This window comes from Macrotis lagotis, chromosome 1, assembly GCF_037893015.1.
Source record: "Macrotis lagotis isolate mMagLag1 chromosome 1, bilby.v1.9.chrom.fasta, whole genome shotgun sequence".
NCBI classification, from domain to species: Eukaryota; Metazoa; Chordata; class Mammalia; order Peramelemorphia; family Peramelidae; genus Macrotis; species Macrotis lagotis.
In genome coordinates this window covers 693,932,642-693,956,052 of record NC_133658.1, presented here as the reverse complement: position 1 = coordinate 693,956,052, position 23,411 = coordinate 693,932,642, and the positions used below count along the sequence as shown (strand labels likewise).

Here is a 23,411-nt window from a genome sequence, read left to right as displayed (position 1 = left end):
GCACAGTGCCCAGCACATCCTAAACACTTAAATGCTTTTGGCCTTCCCCTTTCACAGAGATGTTTCCTTTTAGAGAATTACAAAAGTCTTGAAAGAATGATAAGGGGAGGGGCGGCTAGGTGGCCTAGTGAATAAAGCACTGGCCCTGGAGTCAGGAGTACCTGGGTTCAAATCTGGTCTCAGGCACTTAATAATTACCTAGCTTTGTGGCCTTAGGCAAGCCACTTAACCCCATTGCCTTGCAAAAATCTTAAAAAAAAACGGTAAGGGGCAGCTAGGTGACTCAGTGGATAAAGTACCAGCCCTGGAGTCAGGAGGACCTTGGGCAAGTCGCTTAACCCCACTGCCATAAACAAATAAAATTTTGTAAAAACCATACTTTTAATAATTGTATAGACTGAGCAAAACTAAGCTCTTAAAATATAAATGTGATTCATGCACTAAAATTTTCTAAGAATCTGTACAAGAGGGGCGGCTAGGTGGCATGGTGGATAAAGCACTGGCCCTGGAGTCAGGAGTACCTGGGTTCAAATCCGGTCTCAGACACTTAATAATTACCTAGCTGTGTGGCCTTGGGCAAGCCACTTAACCCCGTTTGCCTTGCAAAAAAAACATTAAAAAAAAAAAGAAGAATCTGTACAAGATAGTACACTAGGCATTATGGAGGATACAGAATGAATAAATATGGTCTCTGCCTTCAGGAAATATGGGAAATAAGGTAAGTAAACAAATAACATTCTAAAGCAGAATATGAAGGTGAAGGAACCAAGTTGAGGTTTGGGGGGCTTCTCTGTTTTTCCCACATCTACTTAGCAGTAAATTCTCTCCAAATGGCTGACTTTTGTGGTAAGTCTGTGGCCATACCACAAAAGTTAAAGACGATACATTCACAAAACTTAGTTGCTTAAGGTCTAATTATTGTTCAGTCATTCTAATATTGCTAGCTTTTCCTGCTAAGTGAAGGAGGCAGAACCAAGAGAACACTGCATACATTAACAACCACACTGAATTGATCAACCTTGATGGATGCAGCTCCTCAGAGCAGTTCAGAGAGCTAGGGCAACTCTGGGAGACTGCCTATGGATAATGCTTTCCCATCTGGAGGAGGAAAAAACAAAATACCCTACAGAATCTGAATGAACTACATTAACTTTCTAAAAATTTCCCACATATTTCTTTTCTAATACTAATTTCTCATACCAAAAATGACTAATCTGTAAATATACTAAATACAAATATAGATGTACAATACCTGACTGATTGCTGTGGGGAGGGGGATGGGATGGGAGGGTAGAAGGAAGTTATGTAACTTTAAAAATATGCACAAGCATGGTAGATGAATGTTGAAAAACTTTCATAACATGTAATTGGAAAAATAAAATAAAATATCAATTGGGGAAAAAAAGACATTACCAAGCTTGTCCCCAAAAGAAGGAATGGAAAAATGAACCTTTCTCCCTTCACTGGATAAGTTAAGAAACATGAATATGGAACACTGTGCATATACTGTTAAGACTCAGCTGGGGGGCGGAGCCAAGATGGCTCCTGTCTTAGGCGCTCTCTCATAAAACTTACAAACTAAGAACTCTAACTAAACTTTTGAGAGACAGAACCCACAAAGGGACCCAGGGAGGCAGTTCTCCTACTCAAGGTAACCTGGAAAAGAGCAGAAAGGCTCTGCTCCCCGGGGTCGGAGGGGCAGCCCACCAGAGGGGTGGCCCGCCAGAGCCAAAGAACCTCAGCCTCCCGGAGGCAGCCCCAGGGCACTGGGAGCCGCCTCTCAGCAGCGGGGGAGTCTCCTGAGCTGCACCCCAAGGAGCACTGGGAACAAAGTGGGGGAACAGCGGGGGACCTCTGCCAGAGAGAGCACATGGAGCCCAGCCCTCAGGGCACACTGCCAGCAGCCTGGTCTTTCTGCAGCCCAGAGCCGGAAACAGAAGCAGGCAGAGCTGGTAAGCAGGAGCCCCCAGGGCATGAGCCCAATGAGCTGAGGGAGGGGAGTGAAGAGAGACTGCAGAGCTCTGTCCTCTGCCCCTGGAACAGGACTCTGGGGCTCTGACCACATTCAGATCCTGATCTCAGTCTAGGCCCCCCCATAGAACAGCAGGGCCCCCCCCCACCTGAGCCCCATGGCAGAGGGGGGCGCTTATGGTCATTCACAGACCAGGAGGGAGGACAGAACCTCACAAACTGAGACCCTTGTGGGAGTGTCCAAAAGCTCATTAACACCCCAAAACCAGGCTAAGGTTGGGAAAATGAGCAAGCAGAGAAACAAGAGGAAGACTATTGAGAAATATTTTGCAAATGAGCCGAAGAAGGACCAAAATACTCAGTCTGAAGATGAGGAAGCAATAGCTCCTGCATCTAAAGACTACCAAGAAAAACAGAAATTGACAGAAATATGACAGAGCTCAAAAAAAACTTTGAAAATCAAATGAGGGAGTTAGAAGGAAAAACTGGGAAAAGAAAGGAGAGAGATGCAGGAAAAACATGAAAATAAAGTCAGCAGCTTAGTCAAGGAAATCCAAAAAAATGCTGAAGAAAATAGCATGCTAAAAACCAGCTTAGGTCAAATGGATAAAACAGTTCAAAAAAGTTATTGAGGAGAAGAATGATTTAAAAAGCAAAATTGGCCAGATGGAAAAAGAGATAAGAAAACTCTGAGGAGAACAAATCCTTCTGACAAAGAATAGAACTCAGGGAGATTGATGAGTTTACGAGAAACCAGGAATCAATACTTCAAAACCAAAAGAATGAAAAATTAGAAAATGTGAAACATCTCATTGAAAAAACAACTGATATAGAAAACAGACTTAGGAAAGATAATTTAAAAATTATTAGAATACCTAAAAGTCATGATCAGGAAAAGAGCCCTTGACATCATTTTCAAAGTATTACTACAGGAAAAAAGCCCTGATATTCTAGAAGCAGAGGGCAAAATAGAAATGGAGAAAATCCACCAATCCCCCCCAAGAAAGAGATCACAAAAAACCAACCCCTAGGAATATTATAGCCAAGTTCCAGAATTCCCAAGTCAAATAGAAAATATTACAAGCAGCCAGAAGGACACAGTTCAAATATCCTGCAGTCAGGATCACACAGGACTTAGCAGCAACTACACTGGAAGCTCTTAGGGCTTGAAATATAATATTCCGGAAGGCAAAGGAGCTTAGAATGCAGCCAAGAATGAACTACCCAGCAAGGCTGAATGTCCTCTTCCAGGGAAAAAGATGGACTTTCAATGAACCAGGGGAATTTCAAATGTTCCTGTTGGAATGGCCAGAGCTGAACAGAAGGTTTGATCTTCAGATACAGGACTCAGGTGAAGCATGGAGATTGGAGAAGGGGAAAATATGAGGGACTTAATGAGGATGAACTGCATGTATTCCTGCATAGAAAAATGACACTGATAATATTCATATAAACCTTCTCAGTTAATAGAGCAGGTAGAAGGAGCTTTTATAGTTGAAGCACAGGAGAAAGCTGAATTTGAAGATAAAATATGGTGTAAAAATGGAGTCAATAGAAAAAAGGGAAATGTAATGGGAGAAAGAAAAAGAAGGGGAATAGGCCAAGATATTTCACATAATAAGATTTTTCTTTATTACAATAAGCTATTGCAATGATATGGAAGGGGGGAAGGCAAGGGGGAATGAGGGAATCTTTGCTCTCATCAGAGGTGGCTAGGAGAGGAAACAGCATATATACTCAATGGGGTATAGACATATGGAGTAAGAAGGAGAGAAGGGGGACAGGGGGAAGGGGTGGATGTGAGTGATGGAGGAGAAGATGGACCATGGAAGGAGAGTTGTCAGATATAACACATTTTCTTTTTTACTTCTTGCAAGGGGCTGGGATTGGATGGCTTGCCCAGGACCATGGGGCCAGGTGGATGCTGGGCCTAAGGGGTGGTATGGGGGCTCAGGGCCTCTTGGCCCCAGAGCCAGGGATCTGTCTGCTGCGTCACTCAGCAGAGTCAGAGTGAAAGGAGAGAGAAAAAATATAGTACATGGTAGTGGAGAAATAAGAAAGGAGGGAGTTGCAATCAGCAATGGCAACGGTGGAAAAATATGGAAGTAACTTTTGCAATGGACTTACCATAAAGAATGTGATCCACCCACGACAGAGTTGTTGGTGTTGGAACAAAGACTCAAGCACATTTTTATTATTATTATTTGGGGGAGGGTGCAGGGCAAATGGGGCTGGGTGGCCTGCCTGGGGCCAGATTTGGACCCGGGTACTCCTGGCTCAAGGGCCAATGCTCTGTCCGCCACCCAGCCACCCCTACTATTATTACTATTTTATTTTATTTTCGGTCTTTTTCTTTTTTTGATTTTTGCAGGGCAGTGGGGCCCAGGTGGCTTGCATGTCACAAAGCTGGGTGATTGTTGGTTATATGGGGCCAGATGTGAGCTCGGGTGCTCCTGGCTCCAGGGCTGGTGCTCCATCTGTTGTGCCACCTGGCCATAACTACAATTATTACTATTATTTTTTTAAATTTTAATTTTTTTTCTCTCCCCTTTTATCGCTCAAGCAAGTCTATATTTATGGGGGGGAGGGGGTATTTTCATTTACTCTTAAACAAGAATATTTTATTAATGTAAAAAAACATTATTTGTACAAAATGAGAATAAATATTAAATTAAAAAATAAAGAAAAATAAAAGACCCTGATAAAAAAAAATAAAAAAAGCTATTAAAATGTAGATTTGCTCTCGCCTAAAAAAAAAGACTCAGCTGATATGTTGACTGATTTTTATGAACTGCTTCTTTGTTTTTTTTTTACCTTTTGTTACAAGGTATAGTTTATTGAAGAGAGAAATTTAGAAGTATGAATGTTATATAAAAACAAATTACATCAATAATTAAAAAAAAAAGACATGGTCCCTAGCACAAACAAACAAATCCAGGTAAAATTAAAAGCAGGCAAATGAGGAGCGGCTAGGTGGCACAGTGGATAGAGCACGGGTCCTGGAGACAGGAGTACCTGAGTTCAAATCTGACCTCAGACACTTAATAATTACCTAGCTGTGTGGCCTTGGGAAAGCCACTTAACCCCACTGCCTTGCAAAAGAAAAAAAAAATAGGCAAATGAGAAAACAACAACAAACTAACAACTTTGTAGCAAGTTTCTCTGAAAAAAAATCTCATTTCTAATATATATATATATATGCATATATATTTATATATATGCATATATATATATATATATATATATATACATAGAATAAATTCAAAGTTTTAAGAGCCATTCTCCAATTGATAAATAGTCATGGCAAATAAGTACTCAGTTTTAAAAGAAAAAAAAATCCAAACTATCAAGAAAAAAAGCTCTAAATCACAAGTAGATAAATGCTCATAAGATTACAAATAAAAATGACAAATACTGGAGGGGATGTGGAAAGTCAGGCATATTAAATCCCTGTTGGTAGAACTGTAAACTCATCCAGCCATTCTGAAAAGCAATTTAGAACTATGCTCAAAAAGGGATGGTTTCAGAGAAGCTTGGGAAGACATAAGAATTACTAATGCAAAATGAAATGAATGGAACCAGAACAATTTAAACAATAGCAATACTGCCAAGACAAAAAACTTTGAACATAATGACCAAACACAAAATTTCAGAAGACTCAAGATGAACCATACTACTCATCTCCTAACAGAGATAACAAACTAGGAGTACAGCTTGAGACACTTTTTGGACAGAGTCAATTTTGGCATTTTTTTTTTTTTGATTACATGTGAGTAACAGGGATTTTGTTTTTCTTGCTTTTTTTAAACTGGAGATGAAGGAAGGGGAAGAGTGAGAATACAGACCTGAAAGTAAAATTTAATTTAATTTTTATTTTTTTAGGTTTTTGCAAGGCAATGGGATTAAGCAGCTTGCCCACAGCCACACAGCTAGCTAAGGTAATTATTACGTGTCTGAGTCCAGATTTGAACTCAGGTACTCCTGACTCCAGGGCTAGTACTCTAGCCACTTAGCGGCCCCAATACCTAGTGGTATCCACTGTGCCACCTAGCTGCCCCCAGTAAAATTAAATTTAAAAAGAAAAGATTAAGTAGTACTTTGCCTAAATGAGAAAATCCTTGAAATTTAAAAATATTTTTTTTTGAAGATGATACCTACAAGGAACTTGAAGTCTAAGCTAAAGTAGCTGATATTTTACACAAAAACAAAAAATAGAAATAAAATAAAGGTACATAAAAGAAAGATAAAGGCCAAGGCAGAAGAAATTGCTTGTGGCTTAAGAGGGAAGAAGAACTGGACTTGTTTTTTAAATCAAGGGGACAAAACTAGAAGCAAAGAATAAAAGTAGGGTGGCTAGGTGGTGCAGTGGATAGAGCACTGGTCTTGGAGTCAGGAGTACCTGAGTTCAAATCCGGCCTCAGACACTTATTACCTAGCTGTGTGGCCTTGGGCAAGCCACTTAACCCCACTGCCTTGCAAAAAAAAAAAAAACTAAAAAAAAAAGAATAAAAGGAAGTTATATGGAGGAAAAGTGGGCTCAGAGTAAAAATAACTTTCTAACTGGCAGAGCTGTTCACCAATAGAATCAGTTAATTAATGAAATAGTGAGATTCTTCTCATTGTTTTAGCAGAGACTGTATGACAACTTATCAGGAATTTCTAGGGGTGATTCTTTCGCTATGTAACCAAACTAGATACTATCCAAGGTTCTTTTCCAACTCAGATTCCATAAGAATCTGAACTACCCAAAATATGATATATCCCTCCACCTCTCACCCACCACTCCCAAAATCTGCTAAAGCAGAACAACAATATAATCAAACACATTTCTCCAAAATACAGTTTGGCCTAGATACATCTGAAATACTTTCATCATACAATTGTCAAGTTATGGAGTGTATAATAAGCAATATGGCTCTCTTAAGTTTTATGTGTCACTATCATATATATTCACACTTACTATCAAAGCAATTATTTCAGAAACCATTTTAAAACGTAGCCTACTTGAATGTTTCAGCATCTTTTTCTCTTCTAATATTTGCCAGAGCTCTCTTTGCTATGACAAATTGTCTAATATTTTCATCCTCCTCCTCTCGTTGTTGTTCCTCTATTGCTCTTATTATATTTCTATTTTGCATAGTTTCCTTGAAAGAAAAAAGAAAATGAAATATATCAGTTTTTTATAAAAGATAAAAACAATCGTTCTTATCAGTATATGTAATTTCATGGCCACAGACTACGATAAGCTAAAAATGTCAGAAAACCCCTTTAGCCAGTCATCTTGCAAAAAAAGATCATCAGTCTAGAGCTAGATGGAACTCCATAGGCATCTTAGTCCAACTCCATCACTTTACAGATGAAAAAAAATGAGGCCAAAATGTTGTGAACAAATGAGGACTGGGAAATAGTATGTGAAAACAATGACATTCCATATGCCATCCACATGCAGAGGAAAAAACTATATAGTCTTGAAAGAATAAAGAAAATTAAACATTTTTAATAATAAAAAAATGGGGAAAAAATCCAAAAAATTACAATTGGAGATGAGGCCCAGATCAAATCCTTCCTTCAATAAGAGCCTTGTCATGGTACTCCCAGTGCCTTCTGATAATCCTTCCTTTAAGGGTTTTTTTACCTTATCCCTAGTACTTATTTAAAATTTCTGGAACAAAGTAAGCACTAAATAATAATAAATACTTGTTGATTGTCACTGAAGCCAGTGAGCAGTAGTAGTAGCAATGGAACTTAATGAAAGGGATATAAAGAACATTACTAAGAAAATCATTGACAGAATTTGGTAACTGATTGGATATAAAAGTTGGAGGAGAGAACAATAGCAATACTGCCAAGACAAAAAACTTTGAACATAATGACCAAACAAAATTTCAGAATCAAACAATGATTTGAAGTTTGGTGCCTCATGGATTATAAACAAAATAGTATTTAAAGAAGATAGTCATCAGAAACAGATTTTTTAAATGTGAAGGTTAAACAGTGGAAATATAGAGATATTGTAGCTTCCCATTTTCTAGCATTCTTTTCCTTTCCTATGGCCTGGAAGTTGGATTCATAGCCTGTGTCAAGAACTTCTCATGTATCCTTTTTTGGGGGGACTTGCTTGGAACAACTCTTATTAACCAGCCTACTGAGCCTAAGACCCTTCCTCAAAAAATGTGTAAGTATGCTATTTAAAAAAAATGAAAAAATTAACTTGTCTCCATGAGAGTGAGGTCTCCTTCCATGAAGGGATTGCCTGGCCAATATTTACTTCTTTATTTACATCCCACTTAGGGATGTACAACAGCCTTGAGATCCTCTTCCACCTCTTACTTTCTAAGTCTCTCTTCTGGCTTAGTTACTTCTCAAGGTTATCTCCATCATCTATTCAAAATAAAAGAAAAATCTCTCCCCAAAGTTATACACAAATTTCACTATCTAAAATAATCTAAAAATTGACATTCATTGTTTAAAAATTTTATCTTAATGTTTTATACCAGGTTTCATACATGGTACCACTTGACCTATCAGGAAACTGATTAAGAACTAGGAAGAAGAGGCAGCTATGTGGTGCAGTGGATAGAGCACCAGCCCTGGAGTCAGGAGGACCTGAGTTCAAATCCAGCCTCAGACACTTAATAATTGTCTAGCTGTGTAACCTTGGACAAGTAAGTCACTTAACCCCATTGTCTTAAATAAATAAAAAAAAAACTAGGAAGGAAAGGAAAAAAAACTCTCTTCATACCCAATGCAGATATCTGAAAGTTTACATATTAAAGTTAAAATTCCTCATCCTGAAGGGGCAAACTTTTGGGACTTGCTTATCTACTCTATTTTTACACAGAATTCTAATAAGTTGGTTTCTAGAGGATAAAAGAATTGCCATAAGTAGACCCACTAAAGTAGAAAGTAGGGATAGCTGACAGCAAAGGAATACAAAGCAATTTGGGACCATGTAATATAGGGGTAAACACAACTCAAAAAATAAATGGTTAAGGACATTTTTTTTACCAAACAGCATAACTGACCTGTATAATAATGACCATGATATAAGATTTTCAGGATATACTTTATGTTGACAAAGAGAAGTAAAATATATTTTAGACTCCAATTTTTTTTAAGTTTAAATTCTTTCAAAGAGCAAATCCCTGTCACTCAGAATTCCAAATAGCAAAGCTGCTTCATTCCCTGAGTGCTCTGGAGACCTAAGTTTTTACTAGACCATTTGTTCTATAAAGAATCACAGTTGAGAGGTCAAATAAAGCAAGGTCACTTGGCTAAGAAGAATTTATTAAAAAAAAAAAACCCGAAATATCTATAAGTGAAGGGGATATCTTTAAAATAAAATAGTGATCACAATTAAAGGGATTAGTTTAATTAATAAACAGAAAAAAGGAAGAGAGCAGCGTCTTTGTCATTTGTCATTGAATCTAGGAGCAAACCATACTTGGGGTTAAAGATGGGGTCGGACTTGCTGGTCTGCCCTATGGGGGGGAGTGGGCTGGGGCACCGGCTCCTGGTCGATCTCCTCAATCAGGACATGGTGCAAAGAAGTGAACCCAGATTGTTGGCAGTCAGGTCCAATACCCTTTATATCTTTGGTATGGTAGACATGATAAGATAAGGAATAAAGTTCATCTAAAGAACTATGTAGGGGCAGCTAGGTGGTACAGTGAATAGAGTACTGGCCCTGGAGTCAGGAGGACCTGAGTTCAAATGTGACCTGGGTCCAAATCCAGCCTCAGGCATTTAATAATAACCCAGCTGTGTGACCTTGGGCATGTCACTTAATCCCATTGCCTTGCAAAAAAAAAATTCAGTTAATAAAGAACTATGAATATGTACAATTTTGAGAATTTATGATTCTGTGATTGTCAGACACCATTTTATGGAAACACCAGAAAATGTTCTGATTGCTAATTTTGAGACTACAGTCTTAGTTAAAAAAATTTGCTAGCTGATGAGTAAGATGAGCAGAACCAGAAAAACAGTGTACACCCTAACAGCAATATGGGGGTGATGATCAACATTTATGGATTTGCTCATTCCATCAGTGCAACAATCAGGGACAATTTGGAGCTGTCTACAATGGAGAATACCATCTGTATCCAGAGAAAGAACTGTGGAGTTTGAAGAAAGACCAAGGACTATACCTTTAATTTAGAAAAAAAAACATATCTCATTGTCTGATCTTACTATCTCTTATACTTTATGTTTCTTCCTTAAGGATATGATTTCTCTCTAATCACATTCTATTTGGATCAATGTATACCATAGAAACAATGTAAAGACTGGCAAATTGCCTTCTGTGGGGGTGGGGGGAGGGAAGTAAGATTAGGGGAAAAATTGCAAAACTCAAAATAAATAAAATCTTTATAATTCAAAAAAAAATTTGTTTAAGCCTAGGAATGTGTATTGTTTTCTTTCCTTCATGCCTTTTCAGGCTCCCCTCTATTTCAATATTACTAGTTATCTTCTCCTACTCAGTTTTGGCTTAGAGGACATAAGCTAGTCAAGTTAGCTTTATTTTTTTTTATGTTTTATTTTTTGCAAGGCAAGCCACCCCAGCTTTATTTTTATACTTCTAAATAATCAAGGTATTTTATTCTTACAAGATGAATTTTCTTGCATTCAAGCATCTTTTCTTCCTTCTTTTCCTGTCTCTTTGCCAGTTCTAATTCATACAATTTAGCCTGTTTTTCTATTTCTTTGGCATCTTTTTCTTCTTCTCTTTTCCTTTGTTCTTCCATTTCTTCTCGCTCCTTCATTCTAAAGAATGAAAAGAGTAAACAGGAAAAAAAAAAGAAGTATAAAGAATGAGAGAGAAAATTGGTTAAGCATATACAGAGTATAGTATATTCTGAATCAAAATTAAGAGATTTGTTATCTATGTTTTCTATCTTCCTTTTGGAGCTGATTCTTCTGTCACAACACATTCAATTTTGACCTATGTCAAAATTTTCTCATCCCCTATAAGTTATACCAAATAAATAAATAAATAAATGCAAAACCTATATCTGGATTGCTTTCGGGGAGAGGGAAGGGAGGAAGGGAGAAAAATTGTAAAGCTCAAAACACAAAAAAAAAATGCTTGGTAGAAACTACATTGTATGTAGTTGAAAAAACAAATAAAATATTTAATTAAGAGGAAAATATATTATTTCTCTTTGGAAAACAGCAAACTTGAAACAACTTCTCAATTTAAAACACTGGCTGAAAAATCCCTTGGAATTATCCCAAATTAAAAGCAACTTTCTTCTCTCCATGTTACTTTTAATGCCAAATCAAAAAGTCAATTGAGCTCCCATTCCTTACAACTTCTGTGGCAAATACCCAAGTGGCAAGACAGTTAATTAGTAGTATTTATATAGGCAAGTCACTTATACTCCCTCTTAATTTTATTTCTCTCTGATTCTCCTCTTTCTCTTTCACTAAAGTCTTAGAAATAATGCTCCATATATACACTCTTTGCATGTGGCTGACAATCCTATTACACTAATGAAACAAATCTCTAAATCCAAAGCTGGTGGGCTCCCTCATAATTCTTGATATTATCTTCCTGAATTTTCATTTGCTCACTGTTCATATTCTTCCTGCCCTTTAAATGTGGATGTATATGAGATATTGCCCTGGGTGTCCTGTCCTCTCTACCTCTCTCCCTCTCTCTCTTTCCTCCTCCTCCTCCTCCTCCCTCCCTCCCTCCCTCTTTCAGTTATCTCATCCTTTTCTATGAGTGGCTAATTATATTTATTTTTTTAAAATGTGAAAATTTAATGCACATACACATAAACTGCTGATAAGTATTTTTTAAAACATCCAATGGTATAGCAATATCTTGCAGAGAATCAGAATATCATAGTATATAAGAAATTATATTTTTCAAAAATTCAAATATTGCTAACAAGTATGTTGATAGATATAGGTATATGTGTGTGTGTATGTATCAATTAATTCAGATTGCTTATCTCTTAATATCTTTCAATACTCATAGAATGGATATTTTGATTGATAGGAGAACTAGGTCATTTTGGAGTAGAAAATAATGTTTTGATATATGACAATTCTAGATAAAAGATCATGATACAAAGTTTAGTAGGATTTTAAGAATACTAAGTCATTCAAGGTATAGAAGGAAGTTGAAGAGATACAGTAAAGGAAGGTCAAGGCTGCCAAAAGACAAATTTTCTCTATTTTAGAATTTTGTACAGGGCGTACTGTGTCCAAGAAAAAAAAAAAAAGAAACTTTCTTCTGGCTCTGGATGAGAGGCAGTCATGGTTAAGTGACTTGTCCAAGGTCAAAAAGCTAGTAAATGACTGAGGTTAGATTTGAACTCCCATCCTGACTTCAAGGTCAATGTTCTATCCACGGTGCCATCTAGCTGCCCTTGAACTGAAAAATCAGAAGAGAAAGTGCATTAGAAAGTCAGATTTCACATACTGTTTAAGACGATCATTTGCAAGTGCCATTCTGTCATTTCGCTGTTTGTCTAATTTTTCTTGTTCCTCTCGAAAATCTTTTTCAATATTTTGCTTCAACAGTTCCTCCCATTTTGCATCTGGTTTTACCTTGTTGTTCTTGTACTGAATCTGAGCTTCTCGTTCCTTTAGAACTTTGCTAAGAAGAAGTGCCCTCTATACAAAAAAATGTGCAACATGTCATGAAAATAATACCCAAATATGTATAAGAATTAATATTAAATAGAAATGAAAAGCAAGGAATCATAGATAGTACATGGAAAGTCTTCACTCTATCTGTCTGATAATATTGATGGATTTTTGCACTTTCGATGGCCTTTTTTCTTTCCTGTGCTTTATATAATTCTTCTTCCATGTCAATTTTAATCCTTTCATTTTCTTCATCTTGTGCACGTAACTCTTTAGCTTTAAGTTTCTGTTTTCTCATCCCCTATAAAAAATAAAATCAGTTTTCATTTTTCTGAAATTTTAGCAAAAAAAGAAACAGTAAAAACAACACAACTTGGAATTTCCATTGTAGACTTCCATTGTAATTTTTGCTAAGTTATCCACTAAAACACCTAAGGTTAGTTGAAGTAATTCTTTTAGTGATTAAAATGTTTTTTATGTAAAAAATTTTAATGACTTGAGAATATGAGAATAATTTAACTGGTGGAGAAACAAATTCAAATGCATAGTACTAAAGGGAAAACTTCAACATAGCTACTTTAGAATGACTTGCCCAAAGTCACACAGCTAGGCAATTATTAAGTGTCTGAGGCCACATTTGAACTCAGGTCCTCCTGACTCCAGGGCTGGTACTTCTGATCATTAACCATAATTCTTTCATCTATATAAAACTCTGTATGTGTGTCTGTCTGTGTATCTGAGTGTGTATGTATGTGTATGAAGCTTTAGATAAGACTTAAGATAAAAACCAATTGGACTTTTTAACACTTCAGCTCAATAGACTAAATGCAATGATCTTTACTCAGTCTTCTTTATCCTCTACCTCTCTGCTGAACTCAGACTCCTGATCTTCAGGCTTTACTCCCTCACTATTTGCTCCCTGCCCTTCTCTAATTAGCTCTCATTTGGCCTCCATAATGCTGGCATTCCCCAAGATCCTTTTTTAGTTCTTTTCTCAATTCCTTGCATTCATTCTATCCCATAATGATCTCATCAATTTCCAAATATTCAACTATCACCTCTACGTGTGTCAAATATCTATCTTTAGTCCAAATCTCTTCCCTGACTTCCCAAAGAAAGACCTTCTTCTCCTTACCAAGGTCAACTGCTCTGTCTTTACTATCATTCTCTCTCAGTATCTCTAGAAGATTGTCCCCTCAATTTTATTTTTACTCTCAAGAACCTCGACTTTTACCTATGTACTGGTTCCTTTCCCTCTGCCTTCAAAACAGTACAAGTCCTTCTCATTAAAAAAAAACAACACAAAACTTTAGTAGTTTCTACCTAGCTTATTATCCTATTTCCCCCCCTTTTTCTAACCAACCAACCAATAAATACTAATTGCTTCCACTTCCTTCATTAACTTCTCAACCCTTTGCAGCCTGGCTTTGGACTTCATCATACTACTTAAAACCACTCTCTCCCCAAATCAATGATCTCTTAATTACCACATTTGATGGTCTTTTCCTGGTTCTCATCCTTGAGTTTTCAAGAAATTACTCTCCTGGATCTCCTGGCTCTCCTTCTGTCTGTCTCACCATTCATTCTCAATATGCTTTGTTGGCTCTAAATTGTAGATGCTCTCAGAATTATTTTCTTATTTCTTCATGTTGTCTTCATTTTCCATGAGTTAAATTATCATTTCTATGTAGATGACTCAATGATCTATTTGTATAGTCCCATTTAAAAAACTTACTATTACCTGCCAAATAAAAGCTAGTCTAGCATTCAAAATCCTTTACAATTTATTTATTCACAAATTTATCCCACACTCTTTCCTGCAGTCAATTCACACTATGAATTGTTCCTTTAGCATTCCCATGGTTTTCCACCTTTGTTCACAAAGAATGCATATACCCATTAATTCCTATCATTCAAGTCGCTATTCAAATGTCATCTCCTAGACACAGAGAAAAGTGTTCCAGTAATCTGACACCTTCTATGAACTATTATAGACCAAAGCCTCTGGTACTAAATTTTCACATTATAATTCACAGTTTTTTGTATACATGTGTCTTCTACAAGATTATGAGATGTTTAAGAGCAAAGGCTCTTTTTTTTTTTTAATCACTAGAGCAATTGCCTTGCATTGGCTTGTACATAATGGTACTCAATTTTTAAAATGAATTTCAATAAACTTGCACAAATTTTCGCATAAACAACAGTTAACTCTTTAATGACTATATATTTGGTATAGATCATTACTTACTGCATAAGTATTGGCCCAATGTTTCACCAATTCTTGGGAATTTAAATGCATATCTTTCTTTTTCTTCTTTTCAGCACGAAGTTGTGCTGCTTTTCTACTCAACTTGTCAAGGCTATCTTGAATTCTCTTCCATTCATCATTTGGAAGTACAGTAACTTGACGAAGATCTACTCCATTTGGTAAAAGAGTGTCACATGGAATTTGGCTGTCAGTCCAGGAATCAGTTTCCGCTAATGAGATTTGGAAAAAAAATGTTAAAGGTAAAATATTGGGGCTAGGTGGTACAGTGGATAAAGCACTGGCCCTGGAGTCAGGAGTACCTGGGTTCAAATCAGGTCTCAGACACTTAATAATTACCTAGCTGTGTGGCCTTGGGCAAGCCACTTAACCCCATTTGCCTTAAAAAAAAAAACCTAAAAAAAAGTTAAAATATTATCTCTAGACAAAAATTTTTTCTCTAAAAAATTCTATATTGCCACAATATCTAAAAAGGCTTTAAGATAATTTTATTGCTGTTATTTTGGTTCTCATTCATATCTGACTCTTCCTTGTCACATTTTTGAGAATTATTAGAATAATTTGCTATTTCATTTTACAGATGAGGAATTGAGGCAAACAGGGTTAAGAGAATTGCCCAGGGTCAAATGGCTAATCAGTGTCTAAGGCTGGATTTGAACTCAGGAAGATGAAACTTCCTGACTTCAATAAATAATTTTTTGTAAACTCATGAACTTCTTTAAAAAGTATCTAAATTTAGGGGCGGCTAGGTGGCGTAGTGGATAAAGCACCAGCTTTGGAGTCAGGAGTACCTGGGTTCAAATCCGGCCTCAGACACTTAATAATTACCTAGCTGTGTGGCCTTGGGCAAGCCACTTAACCCCATTTGCCTTGCAAAAAACCTAAAAAAAAAAGTATCTAAATTTAATACTGATCGCGAGAACTATGGGGCAGTTATGGCATTGTTCTGACTCCTGACATAAATTAGGACTGAGAAATCTCAGTTATAGTGAGCTAGCAACTCTCAGAATGAAAGGAACATGATGAAAAAGGGCACATATATGAATTACTCAGATCGTTTCAACATTAAGCATCTGAATCTACTACCAGGCGAGAGAAGTATATAGACAGAGCTTATCTCATTCATCAATATATTCTGCCTAACCAATGTATCCATCAAGAGTGCAATGTAGGGGTGGCTAGGTGGCGTAGTGGATAAAGCACCAGCCTTGGAGTTAGGAGTACCTGGGTTTAAATCAGGTCTCAGACACTTAATAATTACCTAGCCGTGTGACCTTGGGCAAGCCACTTAACCCCATTTGCCTTGCAAAAAAAAAAACCTAAAAAAAAAAAAAGAGTGCAATGTTCCCTTTTTCAGTTCCTTCCACATTGATCACTTTATTTTTTTGGTTTTATTTGACAAGCTGATAAATTGTTTTAATTTGCATTTATCTAATGATTAGTGATTTGGAAGATTTTTTTTTTCATATGACTGTTGAAAGTTTGGATTTCTTTTTTTAGAAAACTACCTGTTATGTTCTTTGATCATTTGTAATTGGGAATTGAGACTTTTATTCTTATAAATTCAAATCCAGTCCTTCTGTATCTTTGATGGTCTTTTGTATTTGATATCTGATAGTCTTTTATAAATATTTTCTTTAGGTTTTTGTTTTTGCAAGGCAATAGGGTTAAGTGACTTGCCCAAGGCTTCATGGTAATTATTAAGTGTCTGAGGTCACATTTGAACTCAGGGACTCCTGACTCCAGGCCTGGTGCTCTATCCATTGAGCCACCTGGCCACCCCATCTGATAGTCTTTTAACAGAGAAATTTGCTCCATATATTTTTCTTAGTTAACTGTATCTCTCAATTTTAGGTATATTAATTTTGAATAAAAAATTTTTAATTTTATATCATCAAACAAAAAAAAGATATTCTGCCTATTCCATCAATGCAATAATAAGGGACAATTTTAAAGTACCTGCCATAAAGAATACTACCAGTATCCAGAGAAAGAACTTGTGGAGGGGCGGCTAGGTGGTGCAGTGGATAGAGCACCAGGCCTTGGAGTCAGGAGTCCCTGAGTTCAAACCTGGCCTCAGACACTTAATAATTACCTAGCTGTGTGGCCTTGGGCAAGCCACTTAACTCCATTGCCTTGCAAAAATCTAAAAAAATAAAAATAAAAAATTGCAAAAAAAAACCCCCACAAACTTGTGGGGTTTTAGAAAAAGACCAAAATCTATTACCTTCAAATTTTTTTTAAAAAGTGTCTTATGTACAACATAATTTTGCTATCTCTAATATTTTATTTTCTCCTCAAGGATATGATTTCCCTCTCAACACATTCAATTTTGATCAATATATAGATAGCATGGAAACAATGTAAAGATTATCAGACTGCCTTGGGTGGGGAGAGAAGATAGGGGAAAAATTGTAAAATTCAAAACCTTACATAAGATGATAGGTTGGGTGGAGCCAAGATGGCAACAAGAGCAGATCCTGTCTTAGTCGCTCTCTCATAAAACTTACAAACTAAGGACTCTAACTAAACTTTCGAGAGACAGAACCCACGGAGGGGCCCAGGGAGGCAGTTCTCCTACTCAAGGTAACCTGAAAAAGAGCAGAAAGGCTCTGCTCCCCGGGGGTCGGAGGGGTGGCCTGCCAGAGGGGCAGCCCACCAGAGGGGTGGCCCGCCAGAGCCAAAGAACTTCAGCCTCCCTGAGGCAGCCCCAGGGCGCTGGGAGCCACAGCTCACAGTAGCTGGGGAGTCTCCTGAGCTGCACCCCGGGGAGCACAGACACAAAGTAGGGGAAGAGCAGGGGACCTCTGCCAGAGGGAGCACGTGGAGCCCAGCCCTCAGGGGCACACAGCAAGCAGCAAGGCCAGCACAGCCCAGATCCAGGAAACAGAAGCAGGCAGAGCCGGTAAGCAGGAGCCCCCAGGGCATGAGCCCATTGAGCTGAGGGAGGGGAGTGAAGAGAGACTGCAGAGCTCTGTCCTCTGCCCCTGGAGCAGGACTCTGGGGCTCTGACCACATTCAGATCCTGATCCCAGTCTAGGCCCCCCGCCATAGAACAGCAGGCCCCCCCCCCCCCACCTCAGCCCCATGGCAGAGGGGGGGTGCTTATGGTCATTCACAGACCAGGAGGGAGGACAGAGCCTCACACACTGAGACCCTTGTGGGAGTGTCCCAAAAGCTCAAGAAGCACCCCAAAACCAGGCTCAGGCTGGGAAAATGAGCAAGCAGAGAAACAAGAGGAAGACCATTAAGAAATATTTTGCTCATGAGCCCAAGAAGGATCAAAACACTCAGTCTGAAGATGAGGAAGCACAAGCTCCTGCATCTAAAGACTCCAAGAAAAACAGAAAATTGGGCTCAGGCTATGACAGAGATCAAAAAAAGACTTTGAAAATCAAATGAGGGAGTTGGAAGAAAAACTGGGAAAAGAAAGGAGAGAGATGCAGGAAAAACATGAAAATGAAGTCAGCAGCTTAGTCAAGGAAATCCATAAAAATGCTGAAGAAAATAGCATGCTAAAAAAAAGCTCAGGTCAAATGCATAAAACAGTTCAAAAAGTTATTGAGGAGAAGAATGCTTTAAAAAGCAAAACTGGCCAGATGGAAAAAGAGATAAGAAAGCTCCCTGAGGAAAACAAATCCTTCAGACAAAGAATAGAACTCAGGGAGATTGATGAATTTATGAGAAATCAGGACTCAATAGTTCAAAACCAAAAAAATGAAAAATTAGAAAATGTGAAACATCTCATTGAAAAATCAACTGATATGGAAAACAGACTTAGGAAAGATAATTTGAAAATTATTGGAATACCTGAAAGTTATGATCAGGAAAAGAGCCTTGACATCATTTTCAAAGAATTACTACAGGAAAATTGCCCTGATATTCCAGAAGCAGAGGGCAAAATAGAAATGCAGAGAATCCACTGATCCCCCCAAGAAAAAAAACCAACCCCTAGGAATATTATAGCCAAGTTCCAGAACTCCCAAGTCAAAGAGAAAATATTACAAGCAGCCAGAAGGACACAGTTCAAATATCATGGAGCTGCAGTCAGGATCACACAGGACTTAGCAGCAACTACATTGGAAGCTTGTAGGGCTTGGAATACAATATACCAGAAGGCAAAAGAGCTTAGAATGCAGCCAAGAATGAACTACCCAGCAAGGCTGAATGTCCTCTTCCAGGGAAAAAGATGGACTTTCAATGAACCAGGGGAATTTCAAATGTTCCTTTTGGAATGGCCAGAGCTGAACAGAAGGTTTGATCTTCAGATATAGGACTCAGGGGAAGCATGGAGATTGGAGGAGAGGGGGGGAAATATGAGGGTCTTAATGAAGATAAACTGCATGTATTCCTGCATAGAAAAATGACACTGATAATACTCCTATGAACCTTCTCAGTTAATAGAGCAGGTAGAGGGAGCTTTTATAGTTGAAGCACAGGAGAAAGCTGAATTTGAAGATAAAATATGGTGTAGAAATGGAGTCAATAGAAAAAAGGGAAATGTAATGGGAGAAAGAAAAAGGAGAGGGGGAATAGGCCAAGATATTTCATATAATACAATTTTTCTTTATTACAATGAGCTACTGCAATGATATGGAAGGGGGAGAAGACAAGGAGGAATGAGGGAATTTTTGCTCTCATCACAAGGGGCTAGGAGAGGAAAAAGCATATATATACTCAATGGGTATAGGCATCTGGAGTAAGAAGGAGGGGGGGAGCAGGGGGAAGGGGGGGATGTGAGTGATGGAGGAGAGGATGGACCATGGGGGAACAGTGGTCAGATATAACACATTTTCTTTTTTACTTCTTGCAAGGGGCTGGGATTGGAAGGCCTGTCTGGGACCATAGGGCCAGGTAGATGCTGGGCCTAAGGGGTGGCATGAGGGCTCAGGGCTTCTTGGCCCCAGGACCAGGGATCTGTCTGCTGCGCCACTCAACTACTCTACAGCAGAGACAGAGTGAAAGGAGAGAGAGAATATAGTACATGGTAGTGGAGAAATATGAAAGGAGGTAGTTGCGATCAGCAATGGCAATGGTGAAAAAATATGGAACTAACTTTTGCAATGGACTTATCCTAAAGAATGTGATCCACCCGCAATAGACTTGTTGGTTTTGGAACAAAGACTCAAAGCACATTTTTATTATTATTATTTGGGGGGGGGCAGGGCAAATGGGGCTGGGTGGACTGCCTGGAGCCACATAACAAGGGTGATCATTGGTTGTCTGAGGCTGAATTTGGACCCGGGTGCTCCTGGCTCAAGGGTCAATGCTCTGTCTGCCACCCAGCCACCCCTACTACTATTACTGTTTTATTTTATTTGGGGCCTTTTTTTTTTCTCTTTTTGGTTTTTGCAGGGCAGTGGGGTTGGGGTGGCTTGCATTTCACAGGGCTGGGTGATTGTTGGGTGTATAGGGCCGGATATGGCCTCAGGTGCTCCTGGCTCCAGGGCTGGTGCTCTGTGCATTGCGCCACCTGGCCATACCTACAATTATTACTATTAATTTTTTTAATTTTAATTTTTTTCTCTCCCCTTTACTTTATCACTCAAGCAAGTCTATATTTTTGGGGGGAGGGGGTATTTTGTTTACTGTTAAACAAGAATATTTTATTAGTGTATAAAAACATTTTTACAAAATGAGAATAAATATTAAATTAAAAATTAAAAAAGATCATAGGTATTAACTACTATTGTATATAATTGGAAAACTAATAAAATATTTTTTTAAAAAATATTTGGCCTAGACTTATTCCTCAAAGTTTAGCAACTCCTAAACCCTCTTTACTCTCTCAATACCACTGAAACTGGATTACTAATGGCCCAAAAACAAACACCATGCCTGGACCCCTCCAAATACCTTTCTCATACCTCGATCTATCTAAACCTATCTTTCTAATGCTCTATTTCAGTGCTGTTGGTCTATTCCATGAGGAACTGTTTAAGTTTTGATGATATTTGTCCTTCATTCTAGATGAAGACTATGACATTTCAGGGAAAGATGCCATGAAAAACATATACATTGCAGTTGAATGAGGGGGTACAATACTAAGTTACCAGTCTCACTTTTTGCTCCAAAGCCATATGGGCCCAGTGGCCAAATGTGAATCAGGATAACAGGAGGTGGTCTAGATGTGAAGCAATCAGGGTTAAGTGCCCTACCCAAGGTCACACAGCTAGTAAGTGTCAACTGCCTGAGGCTGGATTCAAACTCCTGTCTTCCTGACTCCAAGGCCAGTGCTCTATCCACTGCATCACAAATTTTCCTTTATTTTAAATCTGTTCCTCTAATTTTCTCTCCATCTTTTGCATTCAGAGAGATCTGGCTTTCCCGAGATCACAGTACATCCCTAGTCATCCTTTTTAGTCCTAGTTATAACTTTTCTTTACTTCCTCATTCATTGGTCCCAGGAGGGAAATCAGAATATTCCTTACTCCTCATTGCCATTTTTAGACTTACTCATTGCCACCATCACTCAAGCAATCTCTTCTACTTTGAGGTTCACTGTAAACAAATTTATCACCCAATATAGTGCCTTAGCTACTAAGTTCCTCCTCTTCTGAGATTACTTCCATCTATTCTGAATGTATCTTATATATTTCTAATTATTTAAATACTGTCTCCTTCATTAGAATGAGCTCCTTTAGCAGACAGTCTAGGTTTTTTGGCCACTTCTGTATTCCTAACTACAGAACCCTGAATGCTCTAGAATGAATAGACAATCAGGATTAAGTGACTTGTCCAAGGTCACGTAGCTAGTAAGTGGCAAGTGTCTGAGGTCAGAGTCCATCTGACTCCCAGGCTAGCGCTCTATCCGTTTCACCACCTAGTTGCTCATGGAGGGCATCGCCAGTCATCTTGATTCATATCTGAGCACTGAACCCAGATGGCTCTGGAGGAGAAAGGTGAGGCTAGTGAGTTAGCATAGCATCCCCTCATTCAAATCTGATTCATGCCTGTCATGGCATCACCATTCTGATGTCCTGGTCTTCTTTGAGAATGAAAGACAAACATCATCATCATCAATATTGCCTACCACAAAATAAGTACTTAATAAATTCTTGTTGACTAATTGACTGAACTGATTTAAGTATTGCTTTCTTGTTGCCATATTAGATGTTCAAATGCAAAGTGGCCTTCTACTCCTGGGAAACTTGGACTTCACGGTTGGTGAACAAAATAAGCAACTGATAATGAACCTCCATAAATAAAGTGACAGAGGGAGCTGAGAAGAGTCACAAAAATTCGTGATTTTACGAAGTTCCCAGTAACAGCCATAATTTATACCCTAGTCCTTTAGCTTCAAAATTCAGTGTTATTTTTACTACAATGATCACTTTAGCAGGATGGCTTCACATATCCTAATTAGGCAGAAAATAAATTTTAAAATTAAAATAAAAAATAAAATAAAATAAAAATATAAAATTAAATTAAAAATTTAAATAAATATTAAAAATTAAAAATAAATTAATTCACAAAGTAATTTCAATTGTAACAAAGGATTATTATATTTAACTATTAACAATATTAACTGTTTAACAATTATTATAATATTTAGTGAAGTATTTATTAATAGTCTAAAACAACTATTTCAGTGGCACTTTTTATTTTTTTTGAAATATTGTCACGTAATACCCCAAAAGCAAGTCCTCGTAATACTTATAAACTGCTAAATAGAATTTTGAGTTGTATATTAATTTTTTGTTTTTTGGCGAGGCAGTGGGGTTAAGCGGCTTGCCCAAGGCCACACAGCTGGGTGATGATTGAGCGTCTGAGGCCGCGTTTGCACTCAGGGACTCGGGACTCCAGGGCCCCGCTTGGCCGCCCCCCTCGGCCCGCCTCCACGTCGCGTTCCGCCCCGCTCCCCCAGCTGGCCCCGGCGGCCGCGGAGAAGCCGACCTCGCAGCGGGGCCTCGAGCCGCGCCAGGCCGCCCATCCCCTCTCTCCTCACCTGGGACTTCTCGCGGCTGGCCGGTCCGCCGGCCGAACCGCACCTGAGAGTCGGTCAGAGCGGCCATGGCGATCCCGCTGGCCCAGAGTCAGCGCGGGCCTCCGCGTCTCGGCGCTCCTTGGCAACGGCCCCGGAAGTGATTTCCCCCCGTAGGCGGGGCGGACGGACGGGTTCCGGGGGGAAGCGCCGGCGGCTCCGGCGGCTTCGGCGGCTCCGGCGGGTGGGGGCGGGGCCGGGGCGCGCGGGGCGGAGCCGCATCCGGGAGGGGAACGGCCCGGCCTTCGCTGGGGGCGGGCGGGCGGAGAAGAGGCCGCGCCTGGGCGGGGAGCGCCGGGCTATGTCTGTGAGTGCGGGCGCCGGCGGAGGCGGGAGGGCGGCCGCGAGCCGGGCCCGGCGGGCTCCGGGGACGGGGAGCGGCCCGGGCGGGGGGCGGCCTGGGAGGCGCCCCCCCACCCCGCTCATGCCAGCGGCCTAAATCCGGGGCCTCAGTTTTTTCATCTGCAAAATGGGGGGAGATTGGCCCAGGGTGGGGGCCTCTGACCCCTGCCCCGAGAAGTCACGCATTCGGACAGAAATGTTTGTTATTGTAATCCAATGCGAAGCCCGGAGAAGCCTGGGCCGGGT

General features: G+C 39.2%; 1 protein-coding gene across 1 annotated transcript in view; it reads right to left on the bottom strand.

Annotated features, from left to right (window-relative positions):
* The window catches only part of CFAP210 (cilia and flagella associated protein 210), a 28,533-nt gene extending 5,589 nt beyond the window's left edge, over positions 1-22,944 (bottom strand). The window contains exons 1-6 of the mRNA XM_074215751.1: positions 22,788-22,944; positions 14,822-15,051; positions 12,701-12,874; positions 12,407-12,600; positions 10,581-10,737; positions 6,976-7,115 (exon numbers count right to left, since the gene is read on the bottom strand). Coding sequence (XP_074071852.1) covers positions 6,976-7,115; positions 10,581-10,737; positions 12,407-12,600; positions 12,701-12,874; positions 14,822-15,051; positions 22,788-22,854 — 962 coding nt within the window. The 5' untranslated portion in view covers positions 22,855-22,944. The remainder of the gene's footprint in view (positions 1-6,975; positions 7,116-10,580; positions 10,738-12,406; positions 12,601-12,700; positions 12,875-14,821; positions 15,052-22,787) is intronic.
* Between the last annotated feature and the right edge of the window lie 467 nt (positions 22,945-23,411).